This window comes from Palaemon carinicauda, chromosome 31 (genome assembly GCF_036898095.1).
Source record: "Palaemon carinicauda isolate YSFRI2023 chromosome 31, ASM3689809v2, whole genome shotgun sequence".
Taxonomy (NCBI): Eukaryota; Metazoa; Arthropoda; class Malacostraca; order Decapoda; family Palaemonidae; genus Palaemon; species Palaemon carinicauda.
In genome coordinates this window covers 56340445-56363638 of record NC_090755.1, presented here as the reverse complement: position 1 = coordinate 56363638, position 23194 = coordinate 56340445, and the positions used below count along the sequence as shown (strand labels likewise).

At 46.6% G+C, this 23194-nt stretch overlaps 1 protein-coding gene across 1 annotated transcript in view; it reads right to left on the bottom strand.

The window, feature by feature from the left end:
• The window catches only part of LOC137624416 (F-box/LRR-repeat protein 18-like), a 94839-nt gene that overhangs the window by 41548 nt on the left and 30097 nt on the right, over positions 1-23194 (bottom strand). Inside the window, exons 4-7 of the mRNA XM_068355161.1 lie at positions 15737-15867; positions 15057-15265; positions 7762-7909; positions 6057-6237 (exon numbers count right to left, since the gene is read on the bottom strand). Of these exons, the coding sequence (XP_068211262.1) occupies positions 6057-6237; positions 7762-7909; positions 15057-15265; positions 15737-15867 (669 nt within the window). The remainder of the gene's footprint in view (positions 1-6056; positions 6238-7761; positions 7910-15056; positions 15266-15736; positions 15868-23194) is intronic.

Sequence of the window (23194 nt, the reverse complement as noted above, 5' to 3'; positions counted from 1 at the left end):
TAACTGGGCACAGTAGGAGATGGTCTGGGTCATCTGTTACAGAACGGAGACTCGAAACCCGGAAGGAGTCGAACCTTGGGTCCGGCACTCCCGGGTTCTGAGTCTTGGCAACAAACTCAGGGACGAAGCTGAACGTTACCTCCCCCCATCCCCTTGAATGGGCGACGTCGTACGAGAGACCATGAAGCTCACTGACTCGCTTGGCCGAGGCCAAAGCTAGCAGGAAAACCGTCTTCCAGGTAAGGTGGCGATCAGAAGCCTGGCGTAATGGTTCGTAGGGAGGTCTCTTAAGAGACCTGAGAACTCGAACCACGTTCCATGGAGGAGGTCTCACTTCCGACTGAGGGCAGGTAAGTTCATAACTCCGTATGAGAAGGGAAAGTTCCAGCGAGGAAGAAATGTCCATTCCTTTAAGCTTGAAGGCAAGACTTAAGGCTGAGCGATAGCCTTTCACTGCCGAGACTAAAAGTCGCATTTCCTCCCGCAAATAAACGAGGAACTCCGCTATTGCTGGTAAAGTGGCATCGAGGGGAGAGATACTCCTTCCACGACACCAACCACAGAAAACTCGCCACTTCGCCTGGTAGACTCCTGCGGATGATTTGCACAGGTGGCCACACATCCTGTTCGCAACTTGTTGCGAAAATCCTCTCTGTGAGGAGATGCTGGATAGTCTCCAGGCGTGAAGTCGAAGCGAAGCCATAGCTTTGTGGTAGATGTTGGAGTGTGGTTGTTTGAGTAGCTCGTGACGTGGAGGGAGTTCCCAGACCTTCTGCAACTCCTCACGGAGGTTCCGAGGGAGCTCCCTCCACGTCACGAGCTACTCAAACAACCACACTCCAACATCTACCACAAAGCTGTGGCTTCGCTTCGACTTCACGCCTGGAGACTATCCAGCATCTCCTCACAGAGAGAGGATTTTCGCAACAAGTTGCGAACAGGATGCCTTCCTGGTGCTTTCTTTGGAGAGGTCCTCGGACCACACCAGGATGCCCAGAGACCCCAGCCAGATGTCTAGCCACGAAGTTGCCTGCATGGCACACTTGGTGACCTTCTCCTGGCTTAGGATCTCAGTGGCTGAGAAGGACAAGTGCCAGTTGGAGAGTCTCTCAAGAGGGACTCCCCCTGTGAGTTCTTCCACAGAGTGGTGCAACGGAAGACCCAGACAAGACTCCTCAAGGATCTCGAAGTACCTCCTCTGATGGACTCGAGGAGGAGGGAGGAGCTTGTTACCAGCACTTGATCTGCTGGAGGAAGCAAGCTTAGAGAGCTGGCCCTCGACCTTGTAACTGGCACTCTTCATCCCCTGAGACCAGGGCAAAGCTGCACTGGCCCTAGAGGGTTTCTGGGTGCCATAGACGCGGTCCAGGACCGTGTCCTTACCTTCACGAGGGGTAATCTCAGGGTCTGGGATCCCATTGAGGTTCCTCATGAGCGTCAGGACTTGCCAGAAAGCGTGTTCTGACTCCTGGTGCTCTCCTCCTGAAGGGCTGACAGCGAAGTCTCCCGTCCCCAGTGGCTCTTCCTGGGGGGACACGTGGACATCCTCAGCGGCTCTAGACGGTTCCTGCCTGATCCTTGCTGACGATTTGGGAATCGTCTTAGAGTCTTTAGGCTCCCTCCTGGGCGGGATACAGGACTCGAGCAACGAAGGGAGCAGGCTCTTCTCCACCCCTGGACGAGACGACTTCTCAGGGAGAGGCGGAGCTTCCCCCATTGGTGCGATGGGGGAATGGTCCGGCTCATCCGACTCTCCTGAGGAAGGGTAGTTCTCATCCGCAGGGGAGGGAGAGAAGGTCTGGAGGGGAGAAGAAGCCTTGCGCAAAGACCTGCGAGGAGACAATATAGGCCTCGGAGGAGTTTCCACGGGAGAGACTCCTCTCTTCCTCTTCTGGGGGGAGGAAGCTGCCGCTGGTTTGTGACCCCGTCAGAGAGGGCGGGCTTAATCGCCTGCACAAGAGCTCTGACTAGGGTGCCGAACCAGGGCTACTGGCTGACAGTCGCGCTGTCAGACACCCCCTCTGGAGGGAAGGGGATCGTGCGATCCCTAGGAGGAGTCAACAAATGTGGGTTCGCCTGTGGGGCTGAAAGGAAAGAGTCCCTAGACCTGTCCGGGATGCGCCCCTCCTCCGGCGAGCGCGCTGGTCTGCGCTTGCGGGGAGAGGGAACGAGAAAAAGACCTGTCCGCCTAACGGCGATCGCGCTGGGGCTCGTAAGACGGGCCCAGGTCAGGGTCGCGCGTGAAGGGCTCGCGCGACACACGAATCTCGCGCGCGCATCCGCGTGGGCGGGGGCGGGCGCGCAGGCGTGGATACAGCAGCGAGGGAGCGATGGTGCACTGGCGATGGAGCGGGCGCGTGAGCGCACAGCAGCTGGAGCGGGCGCGTGGTCGCGCAGCAGCTGGAGCGGGCGCGTGGTCGCGAGAGCGTGTAGGCGATGGCGAGGGCGTGTGGCGTGCAGGAGCCGGCACGGGAGGCGGCCGAATGCGAGGGCGCGCAGCGACCTGATGCGGCCCCGGAGGGCGCGAGACAACGGGGGCGCCTGAGCGCGTGTCCGGAAGAACCGGGCGAGGGTGCGTGAGCTCTGGTGCGGGATCGCAAGCGGCATGGATGGCGCGTTGGCTCGGATGTTGGCGCTGGTCCGACAGGACCGACATGCTCGCCTGTGGGCGCGCTGGACGCGCTGGTGATCGTGGGCGCGCATGGCGTGCATCAGGATGTGGTCGCACCGGGGTGCGCTGCTGCTGCAGCGGCCGCGTAGGGCGCGCGGTTGGATGAGGGCGCTCAGGTGTGCGCTGGATGGTTACGTTAGGCGCCTTGAAGACAGGAACGGGGCGCGTGACTGGAACAGGGCGCGTAACCGGGGCGTCGTGCGCGGTTGCAGTACGTGCAAGCTCGCGCGGTCTGGAAGGAGAGCCCAGGGGCGGCCGTGAGCGCCCGTGCGCTAGCTTGGGAGCCTCCTGGGCAACGCGCTGGGATGTCGTAGCGCGATGGCGTGTTGGTGAGCGCGTGAGCGCTGGAGCTGGAACAGCGCGTGGGCGCGTGTCACGCGTCTCTCCAGACGGGCGCGACGAGTCCGGAGGAGCCTGTGGGCGCCTGTGCGCCAGCGAAGGGTGCCGGTGGGCGCGTGAGCGCAGGTGGCCGCTGGGGCACCGGTGGGCGCGTGTGCGCAGGTGAGCGCTGGCGCGCTGTAACAGGAACTGCTGGAGGGCGCCAGGGCGCAGAAGGGCGTGGGCGCGCAAGGGGACCCTTGCGCGTAGCAGGAACGGTGGCGCGAACGCGTGAGGGTAAGCGCCGTAGCGCTAAGTCAGGAACAGCGGCAACGGCAGCCACAGCAGAGACAGCAGCAAGAGAGCGCACAGGAGGAACCTGGCGCTTGAGGGCAAGGGGCGCGGTTTTGCGCTCAAGACCCTTCAGCCCCGAAGGGCCCGGAGACTGCGCAGCGGCAGGATCAGGTGGCGCGTCACGCGCATCAGGAACATTGGAAGTTGACGGTCTGGGATACTGGTCACTATGTCCCGGAGGATGACCATCATCCGAAGGAGATCGCGAACGATCCCCGGAGAGGTCTAGGTTGGTAGCTGGCAGGATCGGTGAATGGCGAGTCGTCTCCTCAGCAGAGGACTGTGGTGACGACGAGCCGAATAGGCACCTCTTAACCCCCTTGTAAGGGGAAGGAAGGCCTCTACGGCGAAGGGGAGGACGAGCTTTCCGCCTTATACGCCCACAAGGGGCCGTGGGATCAGCAAGCTGACCATCAATGGGCCTCCGAAGAGGAGCCTCTGTAAGTGAACTCCCCCGAGGGGGAGAATCACCGGCAGAAGAGACCGTGGGACTTAGATCCTCCCTCGAAGGGTGTTCGGAGGGAGAATCTAAGCCATCAGCTACCTCAGCCACAGGAACGGGGGTTTGACTAGATCCATGGGATAACTCCGTCACAACAACGTCAACCACAGACAGAGGATCTATTTCCGCTGTAGTTGGCGATTGTTTGACGGCTGCACCCAGTTAGATCATGTCAAACAGGGCTTCCTTGGAGGGCGAACCCTGCAGCCTCAAGGAAGCCCAAAGCTGAAACAAATCACGGTTAGACATTAAGTCCTCCTCCGGGGGAGGAGGGGCAGCCACCTCGCTATGGGAGGCAACTACCTCTCCCACAACCAAGGATCGGACAACAGCACAGCGGTCTACGCTACCAATCGCCGGCCTCTCAGAAGAGACCGCTCGAGGGGGAGCTTCGGAGGAGGAAAGGGCAACGGAAGAAGAAGTCCTGGAATTTTCTCTCTTCAGAGAAGCCTCTGAAGGAGAAAGATCCCTTTTGGCCTTCTTCTTACGGCGCCGGGCAAACCTCTCCCACTGGGAGGTAGGCCACTCCCTACATTCAATACATACATTGTCACTATCACACCGCTGGCCCCTACAGTGAGGACACAAGGTGTGGGGATCAGTGTCGACCGCCGACATAAAGGTCCCACAAGGGCGACCGGGAAGTCCAGGGCAAGTACGCATTATCAGTAGAGGCCAACTTCAAGCACACTGCGAAAGAGAAAAAGCAAAAAACAGATTAATATGGCAGTCAAAGCGAGGGAGAGCACAGACAGGTCTGTTCTCTTCCCGAGCCAAAAGTAAAGAGAAGCATTCACCGGTGTGTGTCGGGGGGGGGGGGGTAGCTAGCTAGCTACCCCTCCCTAGCCACCGCTAACTAGCGGCGGGGTAGTAAACCCTCGTTAAAACTTTTATGGCTCGTCATTCAGCTACGCCGAAGTAATTACCCCATGTAAATAGCGTGGTTGTATTTCAGTTACGGAACAAATAGGTATTTTCCTCAGAGATGAATATCCCAGACCTATCCCTGTTTACAGATCTTTCACAAAAAGTATGAGAAAAAATTCTAGTTTTTATACATCTATCAGAGAAATGGATGTCACAGGAATTGACTCTTCACAATAATTTCCATGAACTTATAAAGATTTACAAGGCCCTTAAGCATGAGAGAAAAACTGATGGGGGAAAGACCATGGTATAATTCTCACACAACAAGACAGCATTGGCAAAGGGGAAAAGATCAAAATCCCTGTACTGGTTGTAGAAATACTACTTATTTGGACAAATTTGAGATAAGAGTTCTTTTTACTTGGTTCATCGAGGGGATATCAAACATGTTAGCATATCAGCTATGCATAAAAACCAAATGGCTTCAAAAGAATGGTTGCCACATCTGCCAAAGTGTCTAAAAATTTGGAAGTTGTGGGGTAAACTAAACACTGTCATGTTTGCAACCTCACTGGAGAAAAATACAGATTGGTTTTATTACACCATGGAAGGTAGTTGACATGTTATCAAGACTTGTCAAATCTGTATCTTTACACCTTTCCGTCTGTTGATATAATCCAGCAGGTGATAAGACAAATTTAGGATATCTGTAAACAGCAGGATGGCGCTGACAACTACGTTTTGGCCACAAAGAGAATGGCTCACAGTTCTGGGCCCTCTGTTAACAGAGTTTTCGAAGAGGTTGCTGTGCTAAGCAATGCTTCCAGACAAGCAATTACAGGTAATACTACTAAACTCATACATGCTGCATCTTACTGAATGTAGTCCTATTCACTGAATCCTTAGAAGAAAATGACTTTTCAGGTCCTCTAGGATGGCAATCATAGGTTCCAAAATAAAGTCTACTAATAATAGATATAAGAAATGATTGAATGTTCAATTAGATTAGATTTATCAGTATCAGGCATTTTGGTATGTATTTCTATGGCATCAAAAGGATAGGGAATTATTTAGAATTTGAGACTGAAGAGTCAATGAGCTTCTGGAGATTAAAGAAATATAAACATCAGATGAGTATAAGAACAAATTCTATTATCAAAATTACACTTTTTATGCACAATGACCTCTGAACATGCATTATTTGAATGTTCTTACTTCCTAAGAGATTGAACATTCTGTATCAATCAAAAATACTCTAACATATTTCATCTAACAAAGAAAACTCCAGTACAATGGACTCAGTATTAACATGTCAGATGGCAGAAATAAATATCTAAAACTTACTCTTGATTGAATCCAATCTGAAGCATCTCTATTTTGGGACAGTTTTCGAAAACTTCATTGAATGCAGCCAACTCAACAACGGCAGACTCCCTTGAGCCTACTCTTCTACGCTTAAAACTAATGCAGTCAGTGTAATCAACTTCCTCTTCAAAAACTTGTCTCTTTTCTTTGCTACGTATCTCTGAAAAATCAGGACTTGTCATAAAATCTTGTATTTACTTGCTTACCTACAAATAATAAGCTAATGATTTAGAAGCATAAGGTCCATGACCATAGAACTTCAAAAGTTCAAAGTTGCAGCAAATGTTTTTATGTTGAACAGGCTGACATGAGTCTTTTTATAGTTTATATATGACTTATCTCTTTTGACGTTGTTACTGCTTGTAGAATGATTTATTGTTAATTTGTTCTCATTATTTATTTATTTCCTTATTTCCTTTCCTCACTGGGCTATTTTTCCCTGTTGGAGCCTTTGGGCTTATAGCATCTTGCTTTTCCAACTAGGGTTGTAGCTTGGCCAGTAATAATAATAATAATAATATACTGAAAAAGTAATGAATAGATAAATTAACATCAATCTCATCTTCCCCCTCCAGAACAAATTACTACTGTATCGCTCCACAACGTTAGCTGTTAAACACACTTGATTTGAAGCAAAATGTCTTTTGGCCTGAAGCTCAGTTTGCTTTAGTCATGCTTCAACCAACTACCACCCTCTCTTTCATGGTATAATAAGTGCATCATTAACCAATAGTGATTATGCTGAGTCATCTTTTTCTTTATTTTGGCGAGAGACAGGATAGCAAGTATGTCGTCTGTTAAAAGTTCCTAGATACCATTTGAATTGTAATACAAATTAGCTATATCCAGAGTTGTTAACCTGCATTCAATTTGTGTTTCTCGTAAAAGGTCAGATCGTACTTAAAACATTGTTATTCTCAATGCACTCATTTAGATCAAGTCCAGAAGGGATAATATTTTAATTTACTTAAGAAAAGAACTAAACAGATGTATTATTATCATTATTATTATTATTATTATTATTATTATTATTATTATTATCATTATTTGCTAAGCTAACACCCTAGTTGGAAAAGCAGGTTGCTATAAGCCCAGGGGCCCCAACAGGGAAAAATAGTCCAGTGAGAAAAGGAAACAAGGAAAAACAAAATATTTTAACAACAGCAACAACATTAAAATAAATATTTCCTATATAAACTATAAAAACTAACAAAACAAGAGGAAAAGAGATTAGATAGAATAGTGTGCCTGAGTGTACCCTCAAGCAAGAGAACTCTAACCCAAGACAATGGAAGACCATGGTACAGAGGCTATAGCACTACCCAAGACTAGGACTGATTTTGATTACAAAACAATAACTACATTTATGATGTACATACATAGAAAACCAATTAAATAAATCAGGTAGAAATGACTACCTAAGATGTTGCAAATATAATATAAATATTCCAGTACTATCACAGCAGGACTTTTAAGCAATATTTCTCAGTTAACAATAAATCTCCAAATGCTAAGAAAAAAAAAATGACAAAATTCAGAACTTTCTGTAGCTCAGAATGTCACTCAGTAAGTCAACACAACTCTTTATTATTACAGCTGATTCCTATAGCATTTTATAACTATAAGCCTAACTTGATAACATAAGGCAATGGAATATTATAGAGTAAATTCAAAGTAAACTCACCAATCAGAGCACAAACCGGAACTGATAAATGGGTTAAATTATGAAACTGTGCAACACCCGATGCAATTTTAGGTGGACCTTGCAATGGTTGACAGTGCAGACTTAGTCTCTCAATATCAGGTAATTTTTCATAAACTTTTGTTATATCCTGAAAAAGAATAAAAAAATTAACCATGGAATTATAATATACTGAAGCGTTATTGAAACATACAGTAACTGTGAGTAGCTGACACATCAAAAATAAGAAAAACAACAAATTGCTAAAATGATCAGAATTGAAATGAGGAGTCATAAAACAGATCATTGACTCTATTGTTAGTATTTAAGAAATTAATCACTATATACTCTCCTAAGTAAACTGAAGTAAAACAGACTGGAATTGGAAACATGTTCCTGTCTTTTGTAAGACTAACGTGTGCCATAAAGGACACTTGTGGCAGGTGATAATAATAATAATAACAACAATAATAATAATAATAATAATAATAATAATAATAATAATTATAATAATAAATCTTGAGAAGGTAGAAGCCAATACAGCCCCAGGACTTGTGCAAAAGAGTGTGCTACTTGAAACAGCACATATAGTAAGGAAAGTGATGGATTCATAAAAAAGCTGGATTTAATACAGAACACCACACAATAAACCACCAGTCTCTATAGACTGTGATTAACAAATAATAATAATAATAATGATAATAATAATAATAATAATAATAATAATAATAATAATAATAATAATGATATTTTAATTATAAAATAAATTTTTGAATATACTTACCCGGTGAATATATAATAGCTGCTACTCTGCGGCTCGACAGACAACATACTAAAAAAACTCGCGAGCGATCGCTATGCAGGTTGCGGGTGTGCCCACCAGCGCCAACTGTCGGCCAGCTACCACTCTTGAATGTAAACAAAACCTTCAATTCTTCTCGTCCCGCTGCGTCTCTATTGGGGAGGAAGAGAGGGTCATTTAATTTATATATTCACCGGGTAAGTATATTCAAAAATTTATTTTATAATTAAAATATCATTTTTAAATATTAAACTTAGCTGATTCACACCCAAGGAGGTGGGTAGAGACCAGAGTTAAAATGTTTACAGCGTATAAGCTAAGAGTTTTTTCATTTTGACAGTTATCAATATAACAAAACCAAAATAAATAGGTACCTGAAAGGAAGTCGACTTAGACGATTACTCTGCCTTGTAAGTCTGTCTTCCTCACGGAGCCCAGCGATCCTCTTAGGATGCTGACAGACTCCCAGGAGCTGAAGTATCAAGGGCTGCAACCCATACAACAGGACCTCATCAAACCCCTAATCTGGGCGCTCTCAAGAAATGACTTTGACCACCCGCCAAATCAACCAGGATGCGAAAGGCTTCTTAGCCTTCCGTACAACCCAAAAAACAATATTAAAAAACATTTCAAGAGACAGATTAAAAGGATATGGAATTAGGGAAGTGTAGTGGTTGAGCCCTCACCCACTACTGCACTCGCTGCTACGAATGGACCCAGTGTGTAGCAGTCCTCGTAAAGAGTCTGGACATCTTTCAAGTAAAATGACGCGGACACTGACTTGCTTCTCCAAAAGGTCGCGTCCATGATACTTTGCAGAGATCTATTTTGCTTAAAGGCCACGGAAGTTGCTATAGCTCTAATTTCGTGCGTCTTAACCTTAAGCAAAGATCGGTCTTCCTCACTCAAGTGTGAATGAGCTTCTCGTATTAACAATCTGATAAAATATGACAAAGCATTCTTTGACATAGGTAAGGATGGTTTCTTAACCGAACACCATAACGCTTCAGATTTACCTCTTAAAGGCTTAGTACGAGCTAAATAGAACTTAAGAGCTCTAACGGGGCATAATACTCTCTCTAACTCGTTGCCTACGATCTTTGATAAGCTAGGAATATCAAAAGATTTAGGCCAAGGACGAGAAGGCAGTTCATTCTTGGCTAGGAAACCAAGTTGAAGAGAACAAGAGGCTTTTTCTGTCGAAAAACCGATGTTCTTGCTGAAGGCATGAAGCTCACTGACTCTTTTAGCTGAGGCCAAGCACACCAGGAAAAGAGTCTTAAGAGTGAGATCCTTCAGGGAGGCTGAATGTAAAGGCTCGAACCTGTCTGACATGAGGAATCTTAGGACCACATCTAAATTCCATCCAGGTGTAGCCAAACGACGTTCCTTAGAGGTCTCAAAAGACTTAAGGAGATCTTGTAGATCTTTATTGTTGGAAAGATCTAAGCCTCTATGCCGGAAGACCGAAGCCAACATGCTCCTGTAGCCCTTGATCGTGGGAGCTGAAAGGGAGCGAACTCTTCTCCGATATAAGAGAAAGTCCGCGATTTGGGCTACAGAGGTACTGGACGAGGATACAGATACTGACTTGCACCAGTCTCGGAAGATTTCCCACTTCGATTGGTAAACTCTAATGGTAGAAGCTCTCCTCGCTCTTGCAATCGCACTGGCTGCCTCCTTCGAAAAGCCTCTAGCTCTCGAGAGTCTTTCGATAGTCTGAAGGCAGTCAGACGAAGAGCGTGGAGGCTTTGGTGTACCTTCTTTACGTGTGGCTGACGTAATAGGTCTACTCTTAGAGGAAGACTTCTTGGAAAGTCTACCAGCCATCAAAGTACCTCGGTGAACCATTCTCTCGCGGGCCAGAGGGGAGCAACTAACGTCAACCTTGTCCCTTCGTGAGAGGCGAACTTCTGCAGTACCTTGTTGACAATCTTGAATGGTGGGAATGCGTATAGGTCTAGGTGAGACCAGTCTAGGAGAAAGGCATCTATATGTATTGCTGCTGGGTCTGGGACTGGAGAGCAATAGATTGGAAGCCTCTTGGTCATCGAGGTTGCAAAGAGGTCTATGGTGGGTTGACCCCAAGTCGCCCAAAGCCTCTTGCACACATCCTTGTGGAGGGTCCATTCGGTTGGAATTACCTGACCTTTCCGACTGAGACAGTCTGCTAGAACGTTCAAGTCGCCCTGGATAAACCTCGTCACTAGGGAGATGCCTCGATCTCTTGACCAGATGAGCAGGTCCCTTGCGATCTCGTACAGTGTCAGTGAGTGGGTACCTCCTTGTTTGGAAATGTACGCCAAGGCTGTGGTGTTGTCCGAGTTGACCTCCACCACTTTGTCTAGAAGGAGACTCTCGAAGCTTATCAAGGCCAGGTGAACTGCCAAAAGCTCCTTGCCGTTGATATGCATGCTCCTCTGACTTAAGGTCCACAGACCTGAGCATTCCCGACCGTCCAGTGTCGCACCCCAACCCAAATCCGATGCGTCTGAGAAGAGAACGTGGTTTGGTTTCTGAACTGCTAGGGGAAGTCCCTCTCGTAGACTGATATTGTCTTTCCACCAATTCAGGCAAGTCTTTACTGTTTTGGAAATCGGGATCGAGACCGCCTCTAGCGTCTTGTCCTTTTTCCAGTGAAAAGCTAGATGGAATTGTAGAGGTCGGAGGTGTAGCCTTCCTAGCGAGACAAACTGCTCCAGGGATGATAGAGTTCCTATCAGACTCATCCAATTCCTGACTGAGCAACGTTCTCTCTTCAACATCTTTTGGATTACGAGCAGGGCTTGATCTATTCTGGGGGCCGACGGAAAAGCCCGAAAAACTGGACTGCGAATCTCCATCCCTAAATACAGAATAGTTTGGGATGGGATCAGCTGGGACTTTTCCAAGTTGACCAGAAGTCCCAATTCCTTGGTCAGATCTAAAGTCCAATTGAGATCCTTCAGACAGCGATGACTGGACGAGGCTCTGAGAAATCAGTCGTCCAAATAAAGGGAGGCTCGGATACCCGATAAATGAAGGAATTTTGCCACATTCCTCATAAGCCTCGTAAACACGAGAGGAGCAGGACTTAGGCCAAAGCACAGGGCCCGAAACTGGTACACCACATTGTCGAACACAAATCTCAGAAAAGGTTGGGAATCTGAGTGAATGGGGATGTGGAAGTAAGCGTCTCTTAGGTCGAGAGAGACCATCCAGTCTCCCTTTCTGACCGCTGCTAAAACTGACTTCGTGGTCTCCATGGTGAACTTTGTCTTTGTGACAAAGACAATCAGAGCACTGACGTCTAGCACCGGTCTCCAACCTCCTGTCTTCTTCGGTACTAGGAAGAGACGGTTGTAAAACCCCGGTGATTGAAGGTCCGAGACTTTGACCACCGCTCCCTTCTCTAGCAAAAGAGACACTTCTAGTTTCAGGGCTTGTCTCTTTGCTTCCTCTCGGTACCTGGGAGAGAGATCGATGGGGGACGTCGCTAGAGGAGGTTTGCGTACAAATGGGATTTTGTACCCCTCTCTGAGCAACCTCACAGACCTTCTCCCAGGCTTGCCAGAAGTTCTTGAGTCTGGCACCTACTGCTGTCTGAAGCTGCGGGCAGTCAGACTCTGCCTCGCGAGGACTTGGCTCCTTTCCTCTTTCCTCTCTTCCCTTCGGCACGAGTACTTCCCCTGCTGGGGGCTCTGCCACGAAAGGGCGGAATAAACCTGGACGCTGGGGTGTCTATCCTAGGTCTAGCAGACAAGGCAGACGAAGGGGTCCCTTTGCGAGCCGAAGACGCAACCAAGTCATGGGTGTCCTTCTGCACAAGGGACAACGATATTTCTTTAACTAAAAGTTCAGGAAACAAGAACTTAGATAAAGGGGCAAAGAGTAGCTCAGATCGTTGACAGGGCGTCACTCCTGCTGACAGAAAAGAGCACAGAGACTCTCGTTTCTTTAGGACTCCTGACGTAAACGAGGCAGAGAGCTCGTTGGATCCATCGCGGATGGCCTTATCCATGCAGGACATGATGAGTAAGGAAACATCTCTATCGGCTGATGAGATTTTCCTACTCAGGGCTCCCAAACACCAGTCAAGGAAGTTAAAAACTTCAAAAGCCCTAAAGATGCCCTTAAGTAGATGGTCCAGGTCTGAGGATGACCAACTAATATTCGAGCGTCTCATGGCTAGGCGGCGGGGAGAGTCTACAAGACTTGAGAAGTCGCCCTGGGCAGAGGCAGGAACTCCCAAGCCGAGAACTTCTCCCGTGGCATACCAGACGCTCGATCTAGACGAGAGTTTAGTTGGGGGGAAGGCAAAGGAAGTCTTCCCTAAACTCCTCTTGGTTTCTAACCAATCGCCTAACAGCCGTAAAGCTCTCTTGGATGAGCGAGAGAGAACGAGTTTTGTAAAGGCTGGCATGGCAGCAGGAACGCCTAAAACAAACTCAGACGGCGGCGAACGAGGAGCCACAGAAACAAAGTGTTCAGGGAACAACTCTTTAAAAATGAGCATGACTTTCTTAAAGTCCATAGAAGGCGGAACTGCTCTAGGCTCATCAATATCTGAAGGATGATCCTCAGGCTGAGGGTCAGCAACGTCCTCATCCGAAAGTTCCTCATCTGATAACTGATGAGAAACAAGCAAAGGGGTAGGCAATGCTTGACACGCAGCGTCCGCCCGCACTGGTGCATAAGTGACGGAGCAGGACGCAGCGTCCTGAAACTGCTGAACAGTTTGGGAACTGTCAACAACAACAACAGGTGCGTGAGGACGCACAGCGTCCACCCGAGACTGCTTAGACCGCCTGGGTTGTGCAGTCAAAACAACTCTAGGTTGCGGAGGTTGACGCACCGCGTCAAAACAAGTCAACTCTGATGGTTGGCGAACGTCCTGAACGTAACCAGGCGCATCAGTGAGTTGCTTAACGTCCACATTCGGTTGAAAGTCCACACGAGACCGCATCAGGTGTGGTACAACCACAACTGGTTGACGTGAACTGGCAACACCAACGTCAACAGGACGCACAACAGAACGCTTGGGTGGCTGACGGCCAGGATCTCCATGAGATAAACGGCTAGGTTCAACGGAAACCTTCTCTGCGTTGTAATCTTCCATAAGGGACGCAAGCTTAGACTGCACGTCCTGCAGTATAACCCATTTAGGGTCTACGGTAACGGGTGCGGTAACAGCCGGGGTTAGCGTCTGAGACGGCACAACTTTGCCTTGCTTAGGCGGCGAGCAGTCATCCGATGACAGCAACGGGTCCGAACTGTCCCAATGACTACATCCAGGACGTTGGACCTGTCCTGAAGGGACCGACTTGCGTTTCAAAGGCCTAGAAACCTTGCTCCATGGTTTCTTGCGTGAAACGCCTTCGGAAGACGAGGTAAAAATGGGCTCTCTCGTCTTAAGGTAGGGGCGATCTTGACGAGATACGCCTGATACCATAGAGGGAACGTCTGTTCGCTGATCAAGGCCTCTCGAACCCATAAGTCGTACGACATTGCTTCTCCCCTGGGCTTGGGAGCTTGCAAGAGGTCCCGGACTAGGTGAACGACAGGCACGAACAGACGAACCCTCGGTCGCAACACTGTTCACAACACTTTGCACACTAATCACTTTCCCACTTTCCGCCGTGGCACTGTGGCACTTAAGTTCCTTCACGTCAGCCATGAGTTGATTACGGTCACTTGCTAACGCTTCAACCCTCTCCCCCAAGGCATGGATAGCACGTAACATGTCTTGCATCGACGGTTCCTGAGTGCTAGAAGGGGGGTTAGGAACAACCACTACAGGGGAAGGATTAGGTTCAGGGGCATGAGGAGAGGAAAAATCTACGGACCTAGAAGAACTTCTCCTTACCCTATCTCTCTCTAGTCTGCGTGTATACTTATCATATTCGATAAAATCGAATTCCGAAAGGCCCACGCATTCCTCACACCGATCTCCCAATTGACAGGTTTTACCCCGACAATTGGAACAAACAGTATGAGGGTCGAGAGAAGCCTTTGGAAGACGCCTATTACAGTCCCTAGCATTACACTTTCGAAACCTAGGTACTTGAGAAGGGTCAGCCATTTTGAATTAGTCAAAGAAAATTCCAAAAACAATCCAAGTCATCAACAAATAATCCGATTCAATAAAGAGTTCAAGAGTTTATGTTGAGGAAAAACACCTATACTGCGAAAGCTCAAACCAAAATAAAGAACTTCACCAAATATGATGGGAAAACTCCAGGTTCTACAGCGAGTATAAGTACGTCTTGTCGTCAACGTCGACAGAGAAGAATTGAAGGTTTTGTTTACATTCAAGAGTGGTATCTGGCCGACAGTTGGCGCTGGTGGGCACACCCGCAACCTGCATAGCGATCGCTCGCGAGTTTTTTGAGTATGTTGTCTGTCGAGCCGCAGAGTAGCAGCTATTATATATTCACCGGCTAAGTTTAATATTTAAGAATAATAATAATAATAAAATTGAAGACCTTAAATAACTACAAAAAACTTAAACACTTACTAGAGCAATGTTGAGACCAAAAAGAACATTCAAACTTTGAAGATTTGGACAAGAAGTTACAATAGTTGTTAAGTTGATTGTGACAGCAGCAGCTCCTACAACCATTAGTTCTCTGATATTGGGCAGAACTCCGAGGCCTTTAATCTTCTCAAAGGAATCTAAAGTTAGGCCTAAATATAACCTGGAGCACTTGGAAAATATTTCATCACCTGGAACAAAATTTTTTTAAATTTTGTTTACTTAATTGTTTCACTATCTACAAGTGTGGGTCTATTTAAGCCAGATAAAACTTACACCAAAAGCTGAAGTTTGTTCTTTTACAAATTAAATCTATTTTTCTTCATAAAATCTCATACACTTAAAATTACAATCCTGTGGTCAGCATCACCTCAGTTATCTTAACAAACTGTTACATGCTCTGCATAGAAGACTGGCAGACCAGATATAATCTCATTTGAAATTATTGGAACCCCAAAAGCTTAAAAAAATAAGGTATTTTTATGCAAGAGTAAATAAATTCTGTTCTATTCTAATAAAACTTACTATAGGCAAAAGATCAATGCTATAAAGCATATATAATACGGTAATTAAATGTTTAAACTTGATATAAAGATAAAACACGAAATATTGAACTAAATCAATGCTTGACAAAGATGCTTTGTGTCTTAGTTAATACTCACTTATAAGTTCCATGTTTGCTGCTGGATGCCGATTGTTGATCCAACAAATTTTCCAGTCCACAGCTTTGTCCTTTTTACCATTTCCCTCTTTTTCCTCGCTCTTGTCACACTTGGCTCCAGACAGAATACCCCTACAAAAGTCTTCAGCATTTTAGATCATGAATATGACAAGTTTGAAAGTAATTTGTATTCTTTCTAACTATACAAACCTGAAGTTCTTTATGAGAAGTCTCAATCACCCAGCTACTCCTTGTAAAGAACAAGGGTTTATATTCATGTCAGAACAAAAACTCAGTACAAGAATCAAGTACAAATATGATGGAATGTTCAGTAACATATTTAAACTTAAACTAATGATTGCAATACTTACCCTGTACTCAAGTGCCCTGCCTTATTTATTCAAGGAAGGAGAAAATTGACTGCAATCAATGCATAGAATATGTTATTTTCCTTAGTAAAATAAATTTTTGAATATACTTACCCGATGATCATATAGCTGTCAGCTCTGCTGCCCGACAGAAAAAACCTACGGGCGGAATACGCCAGCGATCGCTATACAGGTGGGGGTGTACATCAACAGCGCCATCTGTCAAGTAGGTACTCAAGTACTCGATGTCAACAAGAACCAATTTTCTCCTCTGTCCACTGGGTCTCTATTGGGGAGGAAGGGTGGGTCCTTTAATTTATGATCATCGGGTAAGTATATTCAAAAATTTATTTTACTAAGGAAAATAACATTTTTCAATATTAAACTTACCCGATGATCATATAGCTGATTCACACCCAGGGGGGTGGGTAGAGACCAGCATTACATGTTGACATTATGAGCTAAGTATTCCGTATTTCATTTTAGCAGTTATTCAAAATAACAAACATAAAATAAATAAGTACCTGGTAAGGAAGACGACTTGAACAATTACTCTGCCTTTTTAAGTACGTCTTCCTTACTGAGCCTCGCGATCCTCATAGGATGCTGAGCGACTCCTAGGAGCTGAAGTATGAAGGGTTGCAACCCATACTAAAGGTCCTCATCAAAACCTCTAATCTAGGCGCTTCTCAAGAAATGATTTTGACCACCCGCCAAATCAAGTAGGATGCGAAAGGCTTCTTAGCCTTCCGGACAACCCAAAAATATTTCAAGAGAAAGATTAAAAAGGTTCTGGAATTAGGGAATTGTAGTGGTGGAGCCCCCACCACTACTGCACTCGTTGCTACGAATGGTCCCAGAGTGTAGCAGTTCTCGTAAAGAGACTGGACATTCTTAAGATAAAAGACGCGAACACTGATTTGCTATTCCAATAGGTTGCGTCGAATATACTTTGCAGAGATCTATTTTGTTTAAAGGCCACGGAAGTTGCGACAGCTCTAACTTCGTGTGTCCTTACCTTCAGCCAAGCTTGGTCTTCCTCATTCAGAAGGGAATGAGCTTCTCGTATTAACAGTCTGATAAAATAGGATAAAGAATTTCTGACATAGGCAAAGATGGATTCTTAACTGAACACCATAAAGCTTCAGACGGGCCTCGTAAAGGTTTTTAAAATAGAATTTAAGAGCTCTTACAGGACATAATACTCTTTCTAGTTCATTTCCAACCATACGATAAGTTTGGAATATCGAACGATATTGGTCAAGGCCGAGAAGGCAGCTCGTGTTTGGCTAGAAAACCAAGTTGTAGAACATGTAGCCGTTTCGGATGAGAATCCGATGTTCTTGCTGAAGGCATGAATCTCACTGACTCTTTTAGCTGTGGTTAAGCATATCAGGAAAAGAGTCTTAAAGGTGAAATCTTTCAGGGAGGCTGATTGAAGCGGTTCGAACCTGTCTGACATAAGGAATCTTAGAACCACGTCTAAATTCCAACCAGGTGTAACCAAACGACGCTCCTTCGTGGTCTCAAAAGACTTAAGGAGGTCCTGTAGATCTTTATTGTTGGAAAGATCTAAGCCTCTGTGACGGAAGACTGATGCCAACATGCTACTGTAACCCTTGATAGTGGGAGCTGAAAGAGATCGTTCTTTCCTCAGATATAAGAGGAAGTCAGCTATTTGAGTTACAGAGGTACTGGCCGAGGATACGGATACTGACTTGCACCAGTTTCGGAAGATTTCCCACTTCGATTGGTAGACTCTAAGAGTGGATTTTCTCCTTTGCTCTAGCAATCGCTCTGGTTGCCTCCTTCGAAAAACCTCTAGTTCTCGAGAGTCTTTCGATAGTCTGAAGGCAGTCAGACGAAGAGCGTGGAGGCCTTGGAGTACCTTCTTTACGCGTGGCAGACGTAGCAGGTCCACCCTTAGGGGAAGTGTTCTGGGAACGTCTACTAGCCATCGAAGTACCTCGGTGAGTTATTCTCTCGCGGGCCAGAGGGAAGCAACTAGCGTCAACTTTGTCCCTTCGTGAGAGGCGAACTTCTGCAGTACCTTGTTGACAATCTAGAACGGAGGGAATGCATATAGATCTAGATGTGACCAATCTAGTAGAAAGGCATCTATAAGAACTACTGCTGGGTCCGGGATAGGTGAGCAAAGTATTGGGAGCCTCTTGGTCATCGAGGTTGCGAAGAGATCTATGGTTGGCTGGCCCCAGGTGGCCCAAAGTCTCTTGCATACATCCTTGTGGAGGGTCCAATATGTTGGAATTATTTGTCCCTTCCTACTGAGACAATCTGCTATGACATTCAAGTTGCCTTGGATGAACCTCGTTACTAGTGAAAAGTCTAGATCTGTTGAACAGGAGAGGAGGTCTCTTGCGAACTCGTACCATGTCAGAGAGTAGGTCCCTCCTTGCTTGGAGATGTACGTCAAAGCAGGGTGTTGTCCGTGTTCACCTCCACCACTTTGCCTTGAAGGAGAGACCTGAAGCTTTTCCAGGTCAGACGTACTGCCAGTAGCTTCTTGCAGTTGAAATGCATTGTCCTTTGACTCGAGTTCCATAATCCCGAGCATTCCCTACCGCCTAATGTCGCACCCCAGCCTACGTCCGATGCGTCCGAGAAGAGAACGTGGTTGGGAGTCTGAACAGTCAGGGGAAGACCCTTTCAAAGGTTGATAAAGTCCTTTCACCAAGTCAGACCAGACTTTATCTTTCCGGAAACCGGGATCGAGACCGCTTCTAGCGTCTTGTCCTTTTCCAGTGAAAAGCTAGATGATACAGAAGAGGACGGAGGTGTAGTCTTCCAAGTGACACAAATTGAACCACGGATGACAGTGTCCTAACCAGACTCATCCACAGCCTGACAGGGCAGTGTTCCTTCTTCAGCATCTTCTGGATGGATAACAGGGCTGGGGGTTGATCGTCTTGTTCAGCAATGTCCTCATCAGAGGGTTCCTCATCCGAAACTGATGAGGAAACGGCAACGGAGTGGACAACGTCTGACTCGCTGAATCCGGTCGCACTGGTGGATGTGTGACGGAGCCGGACACAAGATCATGGTACTGCTGCACAGTCTGTGAACTGTCAACCATGGGGACGCGAGGAAGTACAGCATCAACCCGAAACTGTCTAGACTGTCTGGGTTGTGCAGTCAACCCCCTACCGGGTTGCTGAGGTTGCCGCACTGCGTCACAACAAGTCACCTCTGCTGGTTGTTGAACGTCTTCCTAGAGACACACTGAACGTTCACAACCACCTCCGAGAGTCTCTTAACGTCAACGTGCGACTGGCAACCCACACTGGGTCGCACCGGTGGAGGAACCACCTCAACTGGCGGACGTGAGAAGGATACCTCAGCGTCAACAGGGCGTACAACCAACCGGTAGGAAGGTTGTTGGCTAGGAGGTTCTTCTCCGTAAAAAATCCTCTATCAAGGATACAAGCTTGGACTGCATGTCTTGCAACAAAGCCCATTAGGGTCTATGGGAGCAGGTGTGGCAACAGACGGGGTTAGCGACCGAAGCGGAACCATTTACCATCCCTGGAAGCCTTGTTATGCTTTAATTAAAGTCCATAGGAGGCTAAGCAGCTTAAGGCTCCTCTCCAAATGACAGAGTCCTCAAAGGAATATCAGAAGGAGGGAGAACAGCACTTTCTCATCTACAGGAACCATGTCCGAGAAAAGCTAGGTTATCTCAGTGAGGGTCTCACTGGTGCATAAGCAGCAGACCAGAAGGCAACGTTATGTAACTGCTTGACAGTCTGTGAACTGTCAAAAACTGAACTGTCAACCACAACAGGTGCGTGAGGACATACAGCACTGGTGCATTAGTAGCAGACCAGAAGGCAACGTCATGTAACTGCTTGACAGTCTGTGAGCTGGCAACAACCAAAGCTGTGTGGGGAAGCCTCAACTCCTGACTGACTAGTCTGCTGCGGGCGAGTGGCGGTAACCACAGTGGGTTGCGGAGGCTGACACACCGTGTCAAAACACGGCAGCTTGTGGTAGCTCACGCACGGCAACGGAGTGCTCCGTGTGTCTGTGGGAGTCAGCATGCGTCTGGCAGGGTCGACTGCGCATGGGTGGAGGAGCTCTCACAACAAGAGTGTGGGAGCAGGCAGCCATGCTGGGCGCACAACCGTGGCAGGTTGTAGGCAAACGGGTGCATCGTCAACCTTCTCCGCAGTCGGAGTGTGGGAGCAGGCAACAACCAAAGCGGAGTGGTGGTGCGTGGTGGGTACTGCCGTGGGTTGCGGAAACTAATGCATCGCGTCAAAACACGGCAGCTTGACTCCACCTTCCCACTGCTGATGCGGTAGCTCACGCATGTTAACGGAGGGTGCCGCACGTCGGCTAACATTAACATGCGTCTGGCAGGGTCGATTGCGCATCGGAGGTGGAGCTCTCCGCAGCCGGAGTGTGGGAGCAGGCAGCCTCAGCGTGAGCTGGGCGCACAACCGTGGCAGGTTGTAGGCTAACGAGAGCAGTGTCTACCTTCTCCGCACGAAACTCCTGCATAACCGCAGCTAACTGAGTCTGCATAGACTGCAGTAAAGACCACTTAGGGTCTACAAAAAACGGCAACAGACGGAGCTACTGTCCGTTGTGACTGAGGGTCTAAAACAGCTGGTGCGGCAACAGACGGAGTTACTGCCTGTTGCGGTACCACCTTGCCTCTCTTGGGAGGAGTGCAGTCGTCGGATGACTGCAGCGAGTCCGAACTGACCCAGTGGCTACACCTAGGCCGTTGGACTTGCGCGGAAGGGACCGACTTGCATTTAAAAAGCTGCAAGATGTGGTCCATGGTTTCTTACGAGAAACCTCTTCCGCAGACGAGGAATAAATGGGCTCTCTCGTCTTTGTGTGGGTGGGGCGATCTCACGTCGGCTAACGTGGGTAGATACGCCCGAAACCACGGAGGGAAAAACGTCTGTTCGTCGATCAAGGCCTGTGGAACCCATAAGTCGTTCGACATTACTTCTCCCCTGGGCTTGGGAGCTTGTAAGAGGTCCCGGACTAGGTGAACAACTGGCACGAACAGACGAACCCTCGGACGCAACACTGTAACACTTTGCGCATATCACTTTATCACTTTTGATTTTCTGTTTGCACTTATTTCACTGAAATCGAAACTTTAACTGATTTCTACCTGAAACACGCAATCCTATCCTTCATTAAAAGGTAGTAATTGCGAAAACAGTTTTACAATGCAACAGAAAAACATAAAAAAAAAGATAAAGAATTCAGTGGCTGGAAAAGAGACTAAACACTAGATCAAATAAACTACGTTTACAATCTCTCACCGCATAAAGCCTGGGAACAAGAATAAAACCCTAGAAACGTTTTACCTTCTTCCCCTACAGCGACTAGGGAGAAGAGTAAAAAACGAGAACAACGTTACCCGCTTGAACGAAACGTTTATTCTCCTCTCTCTCCCTCCGTCTCTATCTCTCTCTCTCTTCTCTCTTGATTTAGCACCTGAGAGAAGAGCCCAATTATATATCGTTAAAACATGTTATTTGCTAAAGGAAAAAACTGAAAGGTTTCCCAAATAAAAAGTTCCTTTATTTAGAATTTAAACCATTTAAGCTAAGAAAGAATGAACGAAACGCTAGAATCGGTTTACTCTTACTGCAACGTGAAACCGTGATACACTCTCTATCGTAACGATAGAGCGCATGTTGAACGTTCTGAACGTCAACAACTGCGGAGACTAAAAAACTAAACGTTAGTTCATCTTTGAAAACAGTACGAGACTATCAAAGAAATTCTTTCATAAAACATTAAAATTAAAAAAGTATTAAATTCTTAAAAGGTTAAATACGATATAACGGGCTCAATGTTAATTAACTTCGGTTCCAAGTAAGGACCGCCTACTATTAGGAAAGGTCGCATATAAACAAACATAAAAAAGGGATTTTGACGTAGGAAAAATCTATTTCTGGGCGAGGGACCTGTGCCGCCCAGTGAATAAGCTCCTATTAGCACTTATTCTTAGGTAATTTACTGCTAAATATACCAGAGAAAAAATGTAAAGGAGTGCTAGGTTAACTAGCTCGCTCACCTATTGGTGTCGGTATAAAATTGGGCGTATAATCCAGAGGTCCCGCACTATTTAGATTCATCCACGACAAAGACCCCAATAGAGGAGAGCCGTTCAACCTCACTCGGCACCACCAACTCTGCATCCGCTCAGAACCCAACTCCTTAGCACCCAAAGTTTGGGGATTTCAAGGGAGAGGAGCTGGGAGGGTTCACTGGGCGGCACAGGTCCCTCGCCCAGAAATAGATTTTTCCTACGTCAAAATCCCTTTTCTGGGCTTGAACCTGTGCCGGCCAGTGAATATATACAAGAGAAATGTCACCAAACTTGCAAAATAAAGGAAAAAACATAAACATAAGGGAAATACAAGTTGCTTTAATCAGAGATGAGTGCCAAAAACAGCTATAAGGGTATCTTAAAAAGAACATAAATCCACTTGGTAGAACAATTGTCAAAAAGGGTAAGGTATAATAATGCCGTGAGTGATGATATATACAGATACTGAGAGGTCAAAAATTTACAAATATAGTAATAATAATCAGGTGCAAAACCAACGAATACAAATAGGGTATAAATGAGGCAGGTAAGGGGGAGATAAAATGACAAAGAATTAATATGTGAGTTACCTGGGGGTAACTACACTCCCTGCAGCTACTGTAGGAAATTTAAGGGCTTCCAAATGTTTAAGGTAGTGTTTCTTGAACACTGACGGTGATTTCCACCCTGTATACCTGGAAAGGTCCGTAAAATTCATGTGGTGAAAAAAGTTCACCGAAGTAGCAACCGCTCTGATATCATGTGCAAGAGGAAAAGAGTCAGGGCTAGCTTGTTTAATAAAATACAAAATTTGTTGCCTGATCCCTTTAATGGTAATGGTACCGCCTTGTTTTCTAACGAATAGAGGCCCCGAGGAGTTAGAGGAGGTCCGGGATAAATAAGACCTAAGAATAGTAACAGGGCACAGAGACGGATCTTGCGTGAGGGGACCAATATTCCAGGAGGACCATCTGTTCTGAGGGTCTTCGTTCTTAGCTAAAAAGAATTT